Source organism: Microtus pennsylvanicus, chromosome 2, assembly GCF_037038515.1.
Source record: "Microtus pennsylvanicus isolate mMicPen1 chromosome 2, mMicPen1.hap1, whole genome shotgun sequence".
In the NCBI taxonomy this organism is placed as follows: domain Eukaryota; kingdom Metazoa; phylum Chordata; class Mammalia; order Rodentia; family Cricetidae; genus Microtus; species Microtus pennsylvanicus.
In genome coordinates, this window is record NC_134580.1 from 123,324,359 (window position 1) to 123,340,160 (window position 15,802).

At 42.2% G+C, this 15,802-nt stretch overlaps 1 protein-coding gene across 7 annotated transcripts in view; it reads right to left on the bottom strand.

Annotated features, from left to right (window-relative positions):
* Nucleotides 1-15,802, bottom strand: part of Ralgapa2 (Ral GTPase activating protein catalytic subunit alpha 2) — a 257,852-nt gene that overhangs the window by 152,728 nt on the left and 89,322 nt on the right. For all 7 annotated transcript variants that reach the window (XR_012909718.1, XM_075962383.1, XM_075962381.1 and 4 more), the window contains 4 exons: nucleotides 10,850-10,984; nucleotides 8,139-8,236; nucleotides 3,436-3,526; nucleotides 1,020-1,196 (listed from right to left, as the gene is read on the bottom strand). Coding sequence is in view for 6 of the 7 variants with exons in the window: in XM_075962383.1 (XP_075818498.1) it covers nucleotides 1,020-1,196; nucleotides 3,436-3,526; nucleotides 8,139-8,236; nucleotides 10,850-10,984 (501 nt within the window). In the remaining variant the exon portion in view is untranslated. The remainder of the gene's footprint in view (nucleotides 1-1,019; nucleotides 1,197-3,435; nucleotides 3,527-8,138; nucleotides 8,237-10,849; nucleotides 10,985-15,802) is intronic.

A 15,802-nucleotide genomic window follows, 5' to 3' on the forward strand; every position in this document is an offset into this window, starting at 1 on the left:
TTTTTAGTTTTGAGTGATCTTTAGCATTTAAAATGGGCTTTTATTTCTTATATGCTTCCTGGCTCAAACCCTAAATGCTGGGATTACAGTGGATGCCACCATAACCAGTGAGAATTATTAGATCACTTATTTCTTTAGGCATATGCGGTGTGGGTGGAGCGTATATGCGTGGGAGCATAGGTGCCTTGTGCATGCATGAAGAAGCCAGAAGTTGGGTGTCTTCCTATATTAACCTCTACTTTGGTGTTTAAAACTGGGCCTTTTGTTGAGTAGAAAGCTTGCCTTTTCTGCTAGACTGGCTGGCCAGCGAGTTCCCAGGGTCCACCTGTCTCTCCCTGCAATGCTGAAGTTAAAGCAGCTATACTCAGATTTTGCTTTTGTGCTTCAGTTAATAACTTCTTTATTCAGGAAAAAAAGTCAAGATCATATTCATATAAAACACTGACATTACAGTTCCACGAATAATAATAACTATTATTATTTTAGTGGGGCTAACATTACAGGATGCTGTAAGAAGATGACAGGTTTGAGCAGACTGAGATCTCACTGATGTGGATGCCCTTCTGAGTAGTAGCAGGCCACTGTTGTTTATTTTAAAACTATGACCCCTTATCACACATATATGTCAAAATTTTACATTTTGTGTATCAGATATTTTATAATAATTAAAAATTAAGTAATAAGACAGCCATTCCTCTTAGTCTACAAGTATGGCACATATAAGCTAAAATAGTATTATTTTCTGTTTCCAAAGACCTTGGGATGGGTACCATCACTTCTTAGCATAGGAGACATTAGTCATAAGCAAGGCAGGCTTCCTCTCACATCTGCCTGATTTCAAAATTCATTCCATCCAAGACTCTAAGAATTCACAAGCAATATGAGCAGGTGGCAGGAACTGCAACTCCAATGTGGTTGGAAGTGGCATTCCCACTGCGCTGCTAAGGGGTTCAGGTGTCCGAGGCAGGGAACTCTGGCACCTCCTATTTGTAGCAGTAATCCTTCTCACACACAATTACCTGTTAAGTTTGAAGCATCAGCAGGACTCAGTTGTAACCAGTGGCGGGCATCAGAGTCTGGCACAGCATCTGTGGGAGTGTTGAGTTCTGGGTCCTCATCACAAGTCTGCCATGGGCTCATGGGTAGCTCTGTCTCATTGTTGGAGCCCAAAGCTGTGTCGCTACCAGTACTTTCACCTGGCACACAGAGCAACCAAAGTTTGAGACTGCAGCTATACGAAGATAAGGTTCAAAATTATCTCCATGTAAGTAACAACACTTGCACAGCTGACAGGCTTTGCTCGGAGGTTTGGGCTGAACCTGAAGAACTTGGTTAGGGTTCAGTAATGTCCCCGTTGAACACTTATTTAATAAAAATACATCTTCCAAGGACTGGGCATTAAAAGGCTTCATAATGCAGCAATCTTATCAATGTCTTTCATCAGTTATTCCTTGTGTTTCAAAGTTACACCAAGTCCCAGGTCCTATCAATATCCACCCACGACATGAGGAGATAAACAGGAGGAATATGGTGGTAACTGACTTCACAGCACTGCAAATTTACTCTGCTATTGCAAACCCAATGTTTAGACGTAAGCCCAGGCTGAATCATGCTGGCAGATTCTGGAACGAGGTGTCCTACTACTACAGATCTGCAGCACTGCAAATCTTATCCTTTAAACACTAGAAGTGCTCATTTGTCACAAGGTAATCATGCAGAGATTTAAAGACTTAAGTAGTTATTTATTTAATTGTGCACAAGGCAATCTAGACCAGTCTGCTGCTTGACAGCAGAGCTGCTTGCCTGACAGTTCTACTCCCTAACAATGCTGACAGCCCCTGAGCTGCACTGTCTCTACTGCTGTCCCCTAGCTGTTTGCAAGAACTGAGAATTGTCTTAATAAGCAGATGATCCATCTGCTGGGTCTCACAGCACATCCTCCCCAGAGCTACAGGCAGCAAAGAGGGAAGGCAGTGTGTGGGAGGAGCTGCAGTACACACCATCGAGGGCCAGCCGGGTGTGCAGCACACCACAGAGGGCCAGCCGGGTGTGTAGCACACCATCGAGGGCCAGCTGGGTGTGTAGCACACCATCGAGGGCCAGCCGGGTGTGCAGCACACCATCGAGGGCCAGCCGGGTGTGCAGCACACCATCGAGGGCCAGCCGGGTATGTAGCACACCATCGAGGGCCAGCCGGGTATGTAGCACACCATCGAGGGCCAGCCGGGTAGGTAGCACACCATCGAGGGCCAGCCGGGTGTGCAGCACACCATCGAGGGCCAGCCGGGTGTGTAGCACACCATCGAGGGCCAGCCGGGTGTGTAGCACACCACCGAGGGCCAGCCGGGTGTGTAGCACACCATCGAGGGCCAGCTGGGTGTGTAGCACACCATCGAGGGCCAGCTGGGTGTACAGCAAACCATCGAGGGCCAGCCGGGTATGTAGCACACCATTGAGGGCCAGCCGGGTGTACAGCAAACCATCGAGGGCCAGCCGGGTGTGTAGCACACCATCGAGGGCCAGCCGGGTGTACAGCAAACCATCGAGGGCCAGCCGGGTGTGTAGCACACCATCGAGGGCCAGCCGGGTGTGTAGCACACCATCGAGGGCCAGCCGGGTATGTAGCACACCATCGAGGGCCAGCCGGGTGTACAGCAAACCATCGAGGGCCAGCCGGGTGTGTAGCACACCATCGAGGGCCAGCCGGGTGTACAGCAAACCATCGAGGGCCAGCCGGGTATACAGCACACCATCGAGGGCCAGCTGGGTGTACAGCAGACCACCGAGGGCCAGCCACGTGTGAAGCACACCACCAAGGGCCCACCACGTGTGAAGCACACCACCAAGGGCCTGCCGGGTGTGAAGCACACCACCGAGGGCCTGCCCAGGTGTGCAGCACACCATTGAGGGCCAGCTGGGTGTGTAGCACACCAGGCGGGTGTGCCCCTGCCACACTGTTCCCACTCTGTCACACTGACAAGAAGGAAACCTGGCCTCTAAGTACAAAAGAACAGAGCACAGGGTCCAGATTTCATAACGTATGATAACATCTCAAGATTCCAGGCAGATTTTATTTTCACACGCTTGCCCAATGACTTCAATGTACCTCTGAAGCTTTGTGTTTCTTCCCTGTGGGGACTTTGTGGGAAAGGTGGCTTTTATTTATGGGTCTGTCAGCACCCCTAAGTCTCTCTTGTTCCTCTTATCTGGGGAAAGGCCCAGGGATGGAGCGATAGGCCTCTTGGGTATATATAATAGGCTGAAACTGTTCTACTGACTAAATTAACTACATGACTTCTAAGTTCCTGGATCAAAAATATTCTCCACAACTACCCCCTCCTTACTGACAAGACAAGCACTCCATTTAGAAAAGAAGAAATCACAGCAGGTCCACTCTGCACTAGGCATGAGCAGACCCCATTTCCTGGGACTTACTCTTCTGTCTCTCCCTGCATCTTCCTTGTGTCTGCTGTAAATCATCCTTCAGATCCAGCTCAGCAGGACTGCTGCTCCTTCGAACCAAGATCTTCAGACAAAAAGAAATGCTGCTTTCATTACCGGAAAGGTAAAACTTTTACCCGACTCTTAAGTTCCTAGCCTATTTTTAAATAAAAGAAGCAATAATAGTAACAAAACACTGAATGGTGTTTTCCTTTTGAAGAATGCATTCACCAGCTAGTATAATTAAGTTATATGTTTCTCAAGATCTGAAACTCCAGTTCATATTTTCTACTGACACAGCTGAATGGATATACCAAGAAGGAATGCCAAATCCTGTGGAAGTGGTTTATTTTGAAGTTCTATTTGCTTCTCTAGTCAAGTGCACACACAGTCCCAAAATTCTGCAGGAGGCCTGAGCTCCCTGTGAATGTTTAGGCAGAAAAAACAAGTACTCTACCCAGACTTCCAAAGGGCTGCTCACAACCTTCCTAGTTAATATACTACAGAATCTTCTGAGCACTGGTAAACACGGGGCCTTATGTTAAACACAAAGGATTAAGAACAGGAGGCAACCTGCATCTTCTAGCAACTTATAGTTTTCTTGGAGGAACAAAACATACACAAACTATACAAAATAAAATAATAATGTTCATAAGTAAAATAGGCAAATAAAGTCTGTGAAAGGTATGTAAAATAAAGTGTTACCTTAATCAGTTGACAGTTACAGGAGAGCGGTTCAAGAAGGCAACAGACATGAAGTGGTAGAGGGAAGGCAGGAGGGAACTCAAAGCAGGAAGTACGGACTGGTAATCAGCAAGTTCTATGTGCAGGAAAGGGAGCTGATTATAGCAGGCCATGCAGAACAGCCAGGAGGAGAAGGAAAGAGAGGAGAAACGCAGATTTTGTTAAAGGAGCAGTGGCCAGGGAACCTGTAACAAGAGGTTTAGAACTCTGGACCTAACACTGACTGCATGAGCAACTGTACCATATGGACAGTAGCTAAGTGTGCTTAACCCATAACCAGAAGGACAGTCCCAGCACTTGTGCCTGTGGTGCGTGCAGGAAGAGAGGGCTGCTAAGGGAACTGCCAGAGCAGTAAATGAGCAGGGAAGGAAGGAAGGAAAGAGAAGAATGCTGCAGTGGAGGACTGCAGCTTTCCACAGCATGTAAGCGAAAGAAGGTCGTCACAGAACCATGAGGATGACGGTGACAAATGAAGGCAGAGAGAAAAGTAGAAAGGACAAATGTTGAGAATTTTTTATGTCTTTAGGCTGAATAGTAAAAGGCAATGTTCATTAAGTGAGGGGGGGGCGAATGATAGGACAGAGCAGATAGTGAGGAATGAGATACAAATTCAAGCTTTAGGATATACAACAAAAAACATACAATCCCAAAGTCATGAGATTCAGGAGTCATTTAAAGCAATTAAAAAGAAAGGGAGAAAATGTATAATTATAGTTACTTGTCTATAAAGAATCATGAATAAAGTATTTACAAAATTCATGGTATATGAAAAATTACTACACAGCCTTAATAAACAGTGATTTATATCAAATGACCCAAATAGAAATAGGCTCATCTTTCCTTAACTACAAAGTAGAATGTTTTTGCTTCCAATGTTGGGGAGACAAGATGCCCTCCAAGTGTAGAAACTCATGGGCACTTCATTTGCACACTGGGGCTCACAGGAAGCATAACTTCAGGGTCCCTATGCTCTGTCCTCTTAGGAGAACAGAAGGAACAGAGCTCAGGGAAATCCAATGACGTATTGTAAAGTGAGTGCTATCATTGCTAGTGGCAAAGGACTGAGAAGCAGGATCACAGTGGCACTTCCTGATCCCTTGAAGATGAAAATGCAAATGCTGTCCTGAAGAGTCCTCATCAGTTAGACAGTCAGGGTTCTCACAGATTCACAAGAATCAGCAAACAACTCGGGAACAAACCACCATAAGAGCAGCAAAAAACTCCAGACAGAATTAGACTCCAGAGGATTGCAGCAAATCAGGTAGAGAATGTGGAATTAGGATTTGTGAGCATTTTAAAGGTGTAAAATATGAAAATAATAAAAATGGCCAAATAACAAGATATACTTAAAAGAATACATTTGAACTTAGAAGCGAAAGTACACTTGTGAGGTAAAAAAACGTAACAAAACACCACCTCAACAGAACCTTGAAAGCCCAAACCTCCTCCAAGTAGAGAAAGCGATCCATAGGAAATTCTGCTTGCATTCTGAAACTCACAGGAAGTACCTCCAAAGCTATCTCCTAATGTCAGATTGACTGAACTGGTGAAAGACAGAGGATGCTTTTATTGGTGAAACAAGCCAGAATATGTCCACAGGTTCAAGGAGAATGGACAATATGAAAGAAACTTAGGAGACATGGGGGGCAGGATAAGCAAGTCTAGTATTACTTCTATCTAGAATTCTGGAACAAAAGAGAAGATTGAATCAAAGTGTGACTATTTGAAGGAATTATTACAAGATTTCTCCAAAAGAACAGAAGAAAAGTAACCACAGATGCACAGACATAGCACATACCAGAATGGGCAAATGCATATGCCAAATTAAATCTATACCTAGCAGTCAAACTTAAAGTCAAGGACAAAGACCAGCAAGAAACAACCAGACAGGATGGAGAGAAGGCATCGTAACAGCACCAAGAAAAGACAAAGAGTACTAGAAAGAAAAACTACCTTCCATTAGAAGAGGCAGAGAGGAGGAGAAGGAAGCAAACTGTGGTCGTTAAGATGCTGTGGTTCTGTTCAGAGACAAAACACCTGAGGAGCAAAATCAAGGCTGATATGTCCAGGAAACAGAATATATGACAGAGATGGGCCTTTCAGATAAATAAAGGAAAAACAGATTTAATAGATAAGACCTCAGGCTAGTTGGTGGTCACACATGCCTTTAATCCCAGCAGTCGGGAGGCAGAGGCACGTGGATATTTGTGAGTTCAAGATCAGCCTGGTCTACAAAGTTATTTCCAGGACAGCTATGGCTGTTACACAGAGAAACTCTTTCTCAAAAAACCAAAAATAGATAATAGATAGACAGAGAAATGAGATCTCTAACAAGCATTTGGGAGAGGGGTTGGACCATCCCTCCTTCATAATCAAGAGCCACCTCCAGGTGAGTAAAAGACTTGAAAGTGTGGAGCAAAAGTGAAGCATTTTATAGAATAAAAATAAGGGAGTACTTTATCCTTTTGTAGCTAGAATCCTTTAATCCATAAAATTCTACCATAATAAAAAATATGAAAAAGAAGGATTTGTATTTACCAAAGACACCAGAGTGAAAAACAGCCACACACAGAGAAGATGTCTGTTACAAACATAATCAAAATAAAATCAGTAGCCAGTCACTATTCAGACTATACAAAGAACTAATACAAGTAAAAGAAAGGAAAGTAAATGAGAAAAACCATCAACTTTCATTTCACAGATGAAATATAAACAATCAACACGAAAACTTTAAACCTTATTAGTAATCTAAGAAATTCAAATAAGATATCCCATTTCCATGTGGTTGGCCTGCAAAAATTTCAGTGCTGGTGAGACTCTTTACATTGCTGGTAGAGATAAGACAGCTACAAACATTTGGGAAAGGAGCATTATCATGTAGAGAACAATCTTTGTATAATTTATTTGTCTACGGCTAGACAGTCACACAGAGAAACATTTGAACATGGAGAGATATTGAGGAAAGTCTGAGAAAGTCCATGGCTAAATCTTTCAGAAAACTAAAATACTGGAAAGAATCAACAGAAGAATGGAAAAATAAGTGATATATTCATACTGGAATATCACACAGCAGAGAAAACTCGGATGAATCAAGTACTACAAAATACCATGTGGATATTCTACAGACATACAACTGAGTGAAAAAAACAATAGCACCCACAGAGATTTCAGAAACTTCAGAAACTAAGTAATATATTGTTTGGAGCCACATACATGTGAATGTATGTAAAACACAGCCAACACCATGCCACTGAGAAGGGAGGCAAAAGCAAAGGACTAAAAAACAAAACAAAACTGGTGGCCAAAGCAACAGAACCAGAACTGTTCTGGTGCTTGGGCAGGAATGGGTTCATCTGGATCTGCTTCATTATGAAAAGCAAGATCTATACAGAAAAGCTGATGTATGTCTTTCTGAAACCCAAAAACACAGGAACTCAACTCTGCTATCTTCCAAAGAGGTGGGAGCAAGGAAGGAATTTGTCTGTTCTATAGCTAAGCTTTCTATAAATATATGCTGTTTTAAATCACAAACAGAGGCTTATCTGAAAGAATGAGTTATAGGCCATTTCTTATTTATGTTTTATATTTTGTTTTTTTAATAAATGCCTTTTTTTACAAAATAAAACAAAAACACTCAAAATCTTTAGGAATACTGTGTCAGGTAAGGAATCTAAAATGAAGAATTTACAGGCAAGTACACCTGCTCAAAGGGAACTGGACAACATGAGACCAGCCAGTAAATTCTATTTCATGCTAACCTCCCCGCCCCCGTTTTTGTAGAATGACTGTATTTTACATAGAAAGCAAGTACAACCTTAAGTGACTTAAAGATTATTTGGACCTATAATCAATCTAAATGGGAAAATATTAAAACTATCAGCAAAAAATCCATTATTGTGGTATAATTTATGCTTGGTTATAGCAACAGAGAGATTTTCTCTAGGAAATCTTACTGTTATTCCTTCATGTTCTCGTTTCACATGTTCTTTACTCTCTTGAAGAGACCTGGGTTCTGAAGAGCTCAAATTTTGTGAGTTTTCTACCTTTTGACCTAGACATAGAAGTAAAAATGATAAAATGAATGTTTCAGAAGGTAAAATAGGAGACAAACAGACAGGTAAGCAGGCAGGCAGACTGGCAGAGGCAGAAGCAGATAGATAAACCATGTGTCTAGATATCATAGGTTATACTCATAAATTATGGGTCTGCAGCCTCTCCAGCCCCAATCTACACAGAGACCTGATCTATAGCCCACAGATAGCTTCAGTTGGAGCAAATGCAACACTGTTCACTGTGGCTCATAGGGGCACTTAGTCCACTATGCTGGACAGGGGCATATGACACATCACCGTGGGGAGGTGGGCTTGGGGGCGGCATCTGACAAAAGATCTGCCTGGGTTGGCCTGTGAGGCAACAGGAAGGGAACAACAGGACAGCTCTGGGTTGCCTGAATAGAAAGACTAGCACGAGAAAGCAAAAACAGCTTCAACAATTTAAAAGGGGATACTGCCACATAGCCAGCAAAGGTTTAAGAAAAGATCATAAAAGCATCTGAAGAACAATCTGCAGCCATTAAATTTGAAAAAAAATAACAAATAGAACCAGTTTCTAGAAAAACATCAAAATCAAATTCAGAAAATCAAAGTAGTATCATAGTCCTTTAATTTAAATTTTTACTTGGCAAATAATGCATGTTTATCTTATATAACATGCTGTTTTGAAATCTACATACATAAATCATCTTAAGCAGCATATGTACTATGACACACACCCACATGGGCAGAGTACTTGCCTCCTCTTGGCCAGGCATAGTGGTACATGCCAGTAAGCTAGCCCCCAGAGACCAAGGAGTGTACTGCAAGTTCCAGGCCAGCCTGGGCTAATGGAGATGCTGTTAGAAACCAAGCAATGCTTTCTGAGCTCTTCAGAAAGGAAGCACACTGTACTGTGCACTAGAATCCTGGAGCTTTTCTTCTCTCAGGTGAAGTTTGTTAAAATCTGAAAGGATTTGAAAACCCTTTTTATAGGAAAACCTCAAGCAACTGGTGGGTTCTCTCAAATACTTAAGGGATATTTTTTTCTTTGTTTCTCCTAGTAGTCCTCAGAATTAAACTCGTGGCCTCCTATATGTTAGACAAGTATTCTACCACCAAGTATATAGCCATATCCCTAGTAATCCACACAAAAGCCTCTAAGGAGTAGAAAATTTCCAGATAATATTTTTTCTCAGCTTTATTTTTTGCTATAATTTCTTATTTCAAGAGGGTTTCTAAGGAAAAGTTTCCCTCCTCGTTTGCTGACCCTGATATTAGAAGACACAGGATAACCTGTTGATAAACAGGGCAGGATGTTTTCTGACTGATTCATGGAAATAAAGTGGCTGACCTATGGAACTAACGGCAGCACATTTACTGACGCTGTACACGCTGAAGAGTGTTTTTTCACTATACGATACACTACTCTCTGTCTGCAGCTTCAGTAACAACTGACTCCCTCCTCCCCTTCCACACCCTGATGCTGCAGAAAGCTAGACCAACCCAATGCATGCTCTAGGGATTTTTCTGACCTCAGTGAAGCCTGCGAGTTGCTAATAAACTTCCACACAGCTGGTCAGCCTTCGTGCGCACTTCGACCCTTCAGCTCTTCCCAATGCCTGACCCTCACTGCCTCTCGTGCTTCCTACTGCAAAGTTTCTTCACTTTGGGAACTCTCTGTCTCTCCCTCTCCAGCCACTTCAGACTCCTCTCTAATTTCCAGTCATGCCAAACTTGAAGAGTGTGTATCAGATAAATATGTTAAATAGAAAGAGTTTCACTTCCAGAAGTCACATTCTTATAGTCAAATGACAAGGTGACTACCTGGGCTGGGGAGATGGCTCAATGGCAAAGTGCCTGCTGCACAAGCATCAGGACCTGAGCTTAGATTCCCCAGGCCATGTAAGAAGCTGGATGAGGGGGCTGAAGAGATGGCTCAGAGGTTAAGAGCATTGCCTGCTCTTCCAGAGGTCCTGAGTTCAATTCCCAGCAACTACATGGTGGCTCACAACCATCTGTAATGGGGTCTGGTGCCCTCTTCTGGCCTGCAGGCATACACACAGACAGAATATTGTATACATAATAAATAAATAAATAAAAAGAAGCTGGATGAGGCAGCATGGGGCTGCAACCTGGGGCAGAGCAGGGGGAGGTAAGAGGCTCCTTAGAGCTCACAGGTAAGCTTTCACACTAGCGAAAAGGTCTGCTTCAAAATAAATAAAGAAATAAGTAAGTTGAAAGCCATCAAGGAAAGATAGTTCAGGTTAACCTCTGGCCTCCAGACATATGCACATATACACACACCCACACTAACAACACATACATAACATGCAAGACCCCTTCTTCCTTGAAGCAGATATTTAAATAAATGTAATAAGCAATACCACCTGCAGCTTACCCCTATCCCAAGCCCACATCTATAGCTTTCACTAGTAACTGAGGAATCAGTCAGCACCAGGGTAATTACTCCTTGTACTTGGGAGGCAGAGACAGGAGGAAACTTGCAAGTTTGAGGCCAGCTTCATCAACAAACTGAGTTCTGGGGTGGGGGGAGAAGGGGAGAGGGAGAGAGAGAGACCCTGTCTCAAAATCAACCAGTGGATCAGACAAACATTAAAGATCCCACATACCTTGAGAAGAATCTGAGCACAAAGGCTCAGTGATGTCAGAGGTGCTGCTGCTCCGGGGGACCTGCTGCTGTCCCACCACAAGATAATCAGAGTCGGCTGTGGGTGTACTCTCTGCCTGCTGGAATTCCTCCACTTCTGGAAGCATTAACACAAAACACAGGACTGTGGTTGGCGATTTTTTAAAAAGCATTTCACACTTAGCCGATTTAAACATTAAGTTTCATATTGTTTTTAGAAGCCAGGCTACAGTAAAATAATCTGCATGCAGCACCAAACATCCATATTTATTAACACTAAGATTCCGCTCCATGATACATTTTTCAAGCTACAATTAGCCTTCTGTTTTCCAGGTGAAGGAAAAAGGGTGAGGGAAGAAAATCACACACACATAAAAAAAGGTCAATAACTCTGAGTCATTTGAAATTTCCTAGCAGGAAGGGTAACTCAGCCATGTTGGAAATGCATAGACAGATAAATAATACTTGAGAAAGCACAGTTGGAACCCCCCAACATTAAATAAAGATGAAAGGAAACAGGAATTCCAACTGTACTATTCCTTCTAACAGCTAATGCACAACTGTGCAAAATAAAATGCTATTTAAACCTCATATTACCATGTGCAGATCTGAACTAGTCACTAAGCACAAAAATGATCCACGTGGTATAAAATGGAAAACCAAAGATAATTTTGCTAATATTTTACATCCTCTATTCCCCTGGAGATGGGTTCCCTTCTAGCTCATTTCTAAAACACAGAGTTCATTTTAGGACCAGCCACAGCACCTACCACTCACCTGAGATCTATAGTCTCAGGATTGCATCATCATCTGCCTAGATCATCAGAAAAGCCTGCTAACTAGCTACTGTCTCCTTTCTACTATGCTCTACATGGCTGTCCAAGAGGCCCCTCAAAAGTGAAGGTGTAACCGTGTCTGCCATTAGTCCACCTGGCCTTTCTCAACCCTACCTCACAAGTTGCTCCCCAATCATCATTTAAGAGCTCCCACTCTCTCTAGTCTCAGCAATACTGATCCTCTTGGCTCCCGCTGTTCTCTGTCTCTCTCTCTCTGTCTCTCTGTCTCTCTCTCTCTGTCTCTCTGTCTCTCTCTCTCTCTGTCTCTCTCTGTCTCTCTCTCTCTCTCTGTCTCTCTCTCTCTCTCTGCCTCTCTCTCTCTCTGTCTGTCTGTCTCTCTGTCTCTGTCTGTCTGTCTCTCTCTGTCTCTCTCTGTCTCTCTCTCTCTCTCTCTCTCTCTCTCTCTCTCTCTCTCTCTGTCTCTCTCTCTCTCCCCTGCTCTTCACTCCCCTCTGCTAATCTTACCCAGGTCCCCTATCCCTCACTGTAGTGTCACACCAAGTACAAACCACTATACTTCTTGCTATACATTCAGCATGCAAAGTCACTGCTCAGTTCTACACTAGACTCCAAACTCACTGATGCTATCATAAAATTTCATATCCCTACACCCATATCACCATATTTTCCAAAAATAAAAAATTAAGCAGTAAAAGTTTTACTACTTTTAAGAAGAGAGTTCTCAACACTCAATCTATATTATCTAAATTGGCTATGTCACTGGTTTCTCATCTGGAATGGAGATTCACTGCCAATACAGCTCATTCATCTGGACATAACCCACAGTAAAGGCTCACTCCAGCTAAGGAGATGTGCGTACACAGGATGATTCTGAGTTTAATGTATGGGATTTCCAAAAAGGGTTGTTGCTCTGCTTTTTCCTTCCCAAATGAAAATTCCATTTTCTACTACACTAGTGTGATTACAAGGCTCAAATCTATGAGTTTTGCGTGAGTCATAACTATGAATCAAAGTTCTATCATCTTAAAACACAGTTTAAAGATGGATGCTTAATGGGAACCTGAGAGAACATAGGCTAAGAGAGCATGAAGAGACAGTTTCATCTTTCCGAGGCCATCTCTGCCTACTGCTTCTCTTGAGCAGCAAAGAACTATTCATTTTTTCCATAGAGGATACTCAAGGCATATGTGCATATTTTAAGTCTACCTATATATCCCAGAGCAAAGACTAGGCTCTTTTTGCAAGTCTTCTAGACTCTTTAGCATCAGGCCCCTCAACACTATGGGGCCAGCCCTTCTAGTTACCTTCTTATTCTAATTTTGCAAGATGGCTAAATGAAGATACTGTATTTGTCACTCCTGTATCAGTAGAGGGAGCCCAAGAGCTTCCTAACTATCTGAGAAATAATTGGCCAGGGCCCATTTTTGTGGACAGAGGGAGGAGTGGTTTTTGTTTTTTTTCTTTTCTCTGAAGCCTGGTGCCAAACACTGATGGATGCCAGTTTCTGGGTTCTGAGCAGAAGTAAATAAGAGCAGAGCCAACACTGGCAGCATCTTTCTAAAGATAAAGAACATCGCCATCTGGCGGGATGCAACACAGCCACAGCACCATGGCTTCCAAATTAGAGTGTCCCCACTGGTCCTCAACACAGCAGACGGAGGACAGGAGCCTGCTACCACCAGCTGTCTGCCTTCCCAACAGGCGGGCCTAATACATCTTTTAAGGCTTTGTTTTTGCAAAACTGTTAAGAGGGACTTCTCAGATGGAGATAGTCCAAGGCTGTAGAAAGAACCGGAAATGGCAGGGATGGAAGAATGAGAGACTAGAGTGGAAGGAAGAAGACAGCCACATACCTTAGCGTTCTGTTAGGGTCTACACTTGAAGTTGACTGTCAATTGAGAAAATGTGTAAAAAGGAATTTACAATTATTCTTATGTCATAATATAAATCCAATTCGCTGATTTGAAGGTGCACATTTCATGGACTTTTGTGTGTGCCACACTATCTGTATTCAATAAGAGCTCTATGCAAATGGATAAGAGAATGACACTTGAACGCCTTTTCCTTCCTAACGGTTCTTGAGCTCCCTCTGCTGACATGTTGTTGTCGAAGAAAGCGTTGGGCTAAGGCTGCTCCCATTCTACTGTGTCCTGATGAGCTGTTCTTTTGTAACTAATGAAAATGATTTTAACACTGGTATAAAATATAAAGGCTTGGATTTGTCTGTCAAACAGAAAAGGAACATCTGAGTTACATAACAATTGTACAATAAATCTCAGATTCAATGCATCCTGTTTCGCATGTCACACAATTTCTGTTTCAATCACTTTGAAGTGCTGAATTCTGCCTCAGAGTCTAAGTTCATTTATCTTCTGTGAAGTCCAATAACACCCGATTTAAAAGCATTAACTTTCCTGTCTCTTGAGGATGTAGTTACTCAACACCATCACTAACCCACTGCTTTCTAAAGCTCCATTGAAAACATCAGCAAAATGATCATAAGGACCGCTTCTCTTCCCCACGAAGAGTCGGCATGACTGAACTAAATGTGCCAGCTCTTCCGTTAGCTTCTATTTTCTCCAGATGTCTGTCTCCTTTTTACTCACTCTTTAATTGCAGACTTCCTTATTCCATCTTATTATATGAAGCAAGGCTCTGTCTCCAAAAAACAAAATACTCTTCCATTTAACTCCTGCACAAAGCTACACAAGCAAAACTAGAACGTAAGGTCCTAGCTTGAAAAACACCAATCATGAAGCCAACTTGCCTTCTAAAAGCTCAGGGACTCTGGCTATTTATCACCTTAGATGTCCACAAGGTAAGCTTCTGAGAGTAAGTTAGTCCAGGTTCTAACAAGAAGCACATCCATGGAGCGTATGAGCAAGGCACAGAAGCATCTAAGCAAGGCTTGCCCTAATGTCCCGTAGGGTAAGATAAGGGAAGACAGTCAATCTGCTAGTTATAACCATTCCAATACTCCCCAAAGAAAAAGAAAAATCTATCCTTGTATAGCATGAAAGTACTACAGACTGATCAATGCCCCAACACAAAAAGCAGATAACAGTGTAAGACAGCGGAGAGGGACTGTTCTCATGAACGAGAAAGAGGACTCCCCAGCTGGCACGCCTACTTCCCAGGGGCATGTTTTTTTTTCTCAATGCAACTACTCAGATTAATGGAAGTGGGTTTTTTCGACTCTCCCGAAATTCAAATACCAATGCTTTTTGCATCTCCAAATCTGCTGCTATTGGTTCTATTATTATAATTTTGGTGGGATGACAGCTTACACAGATTAGAAACCAAAACAAGGACCACTGCCATCAAAAAAAAAAAAAGCAACCACTGAAACAGTACAACAAAAAGAAAAGCACAAAAGGGTAACTGACAGTTAGTGCACCAAATCACTCAATTTCTGCTGGAGCCATGAACGCACACATAAGGCCAAATATTTGAGTAAGTCAAAAAGCAACCCTGAATAAGAACAAAACATTTAAAAATGAAGCTATAAATAGGAAGGATTTTTTTTCTGAGAACTTATTCCAGAAAAACTAGTGAGAAAAACCTAAGTGAAGAAGAGAGGAAAGAAAACTAGACTGAAATATAACTTTTCACATTAAAAGACTTCTTTTTGGTGTCAACCAGCCAAATATATAGCAAATTCTTTCAAAGACATCATTAATTACTTAAAAGAAGTACACTTTCTGGAAAATCTGATGCCCAAGCATTTACTGCTCAAGCAGCAACTTAACTGGTGGTGGCCCTTTTCAATGCCATTCTCGCTGTTTTAACATTCAGTGCTCACAAGAGAGTTTTCTAGGCAACAGTATCAATTAAAACTAACACTTCCCTCCTGGTATCTTATTATGCTTTAATTCTGCTTTGTCGAACTACAATAGTGCTATAGTGTTTATGCTACAGAAACTGTTGTTAGGCTATTCCCAATATTTAAAAATTCCTAACCTACATGTCAGAACTCAAAATGCAGAAAGAATATGAAAACATTTCCCTCTTAATTAAGATCTAGTTCATCTTAAAATGACTGAAAATATCTCTTTGTGGATATAATAGCAGAAAGTACTCTTCTTTTGAGGAGTGACTAGGAAGAACATGAGAAAACTTGCTTTTGCTACTACAACATC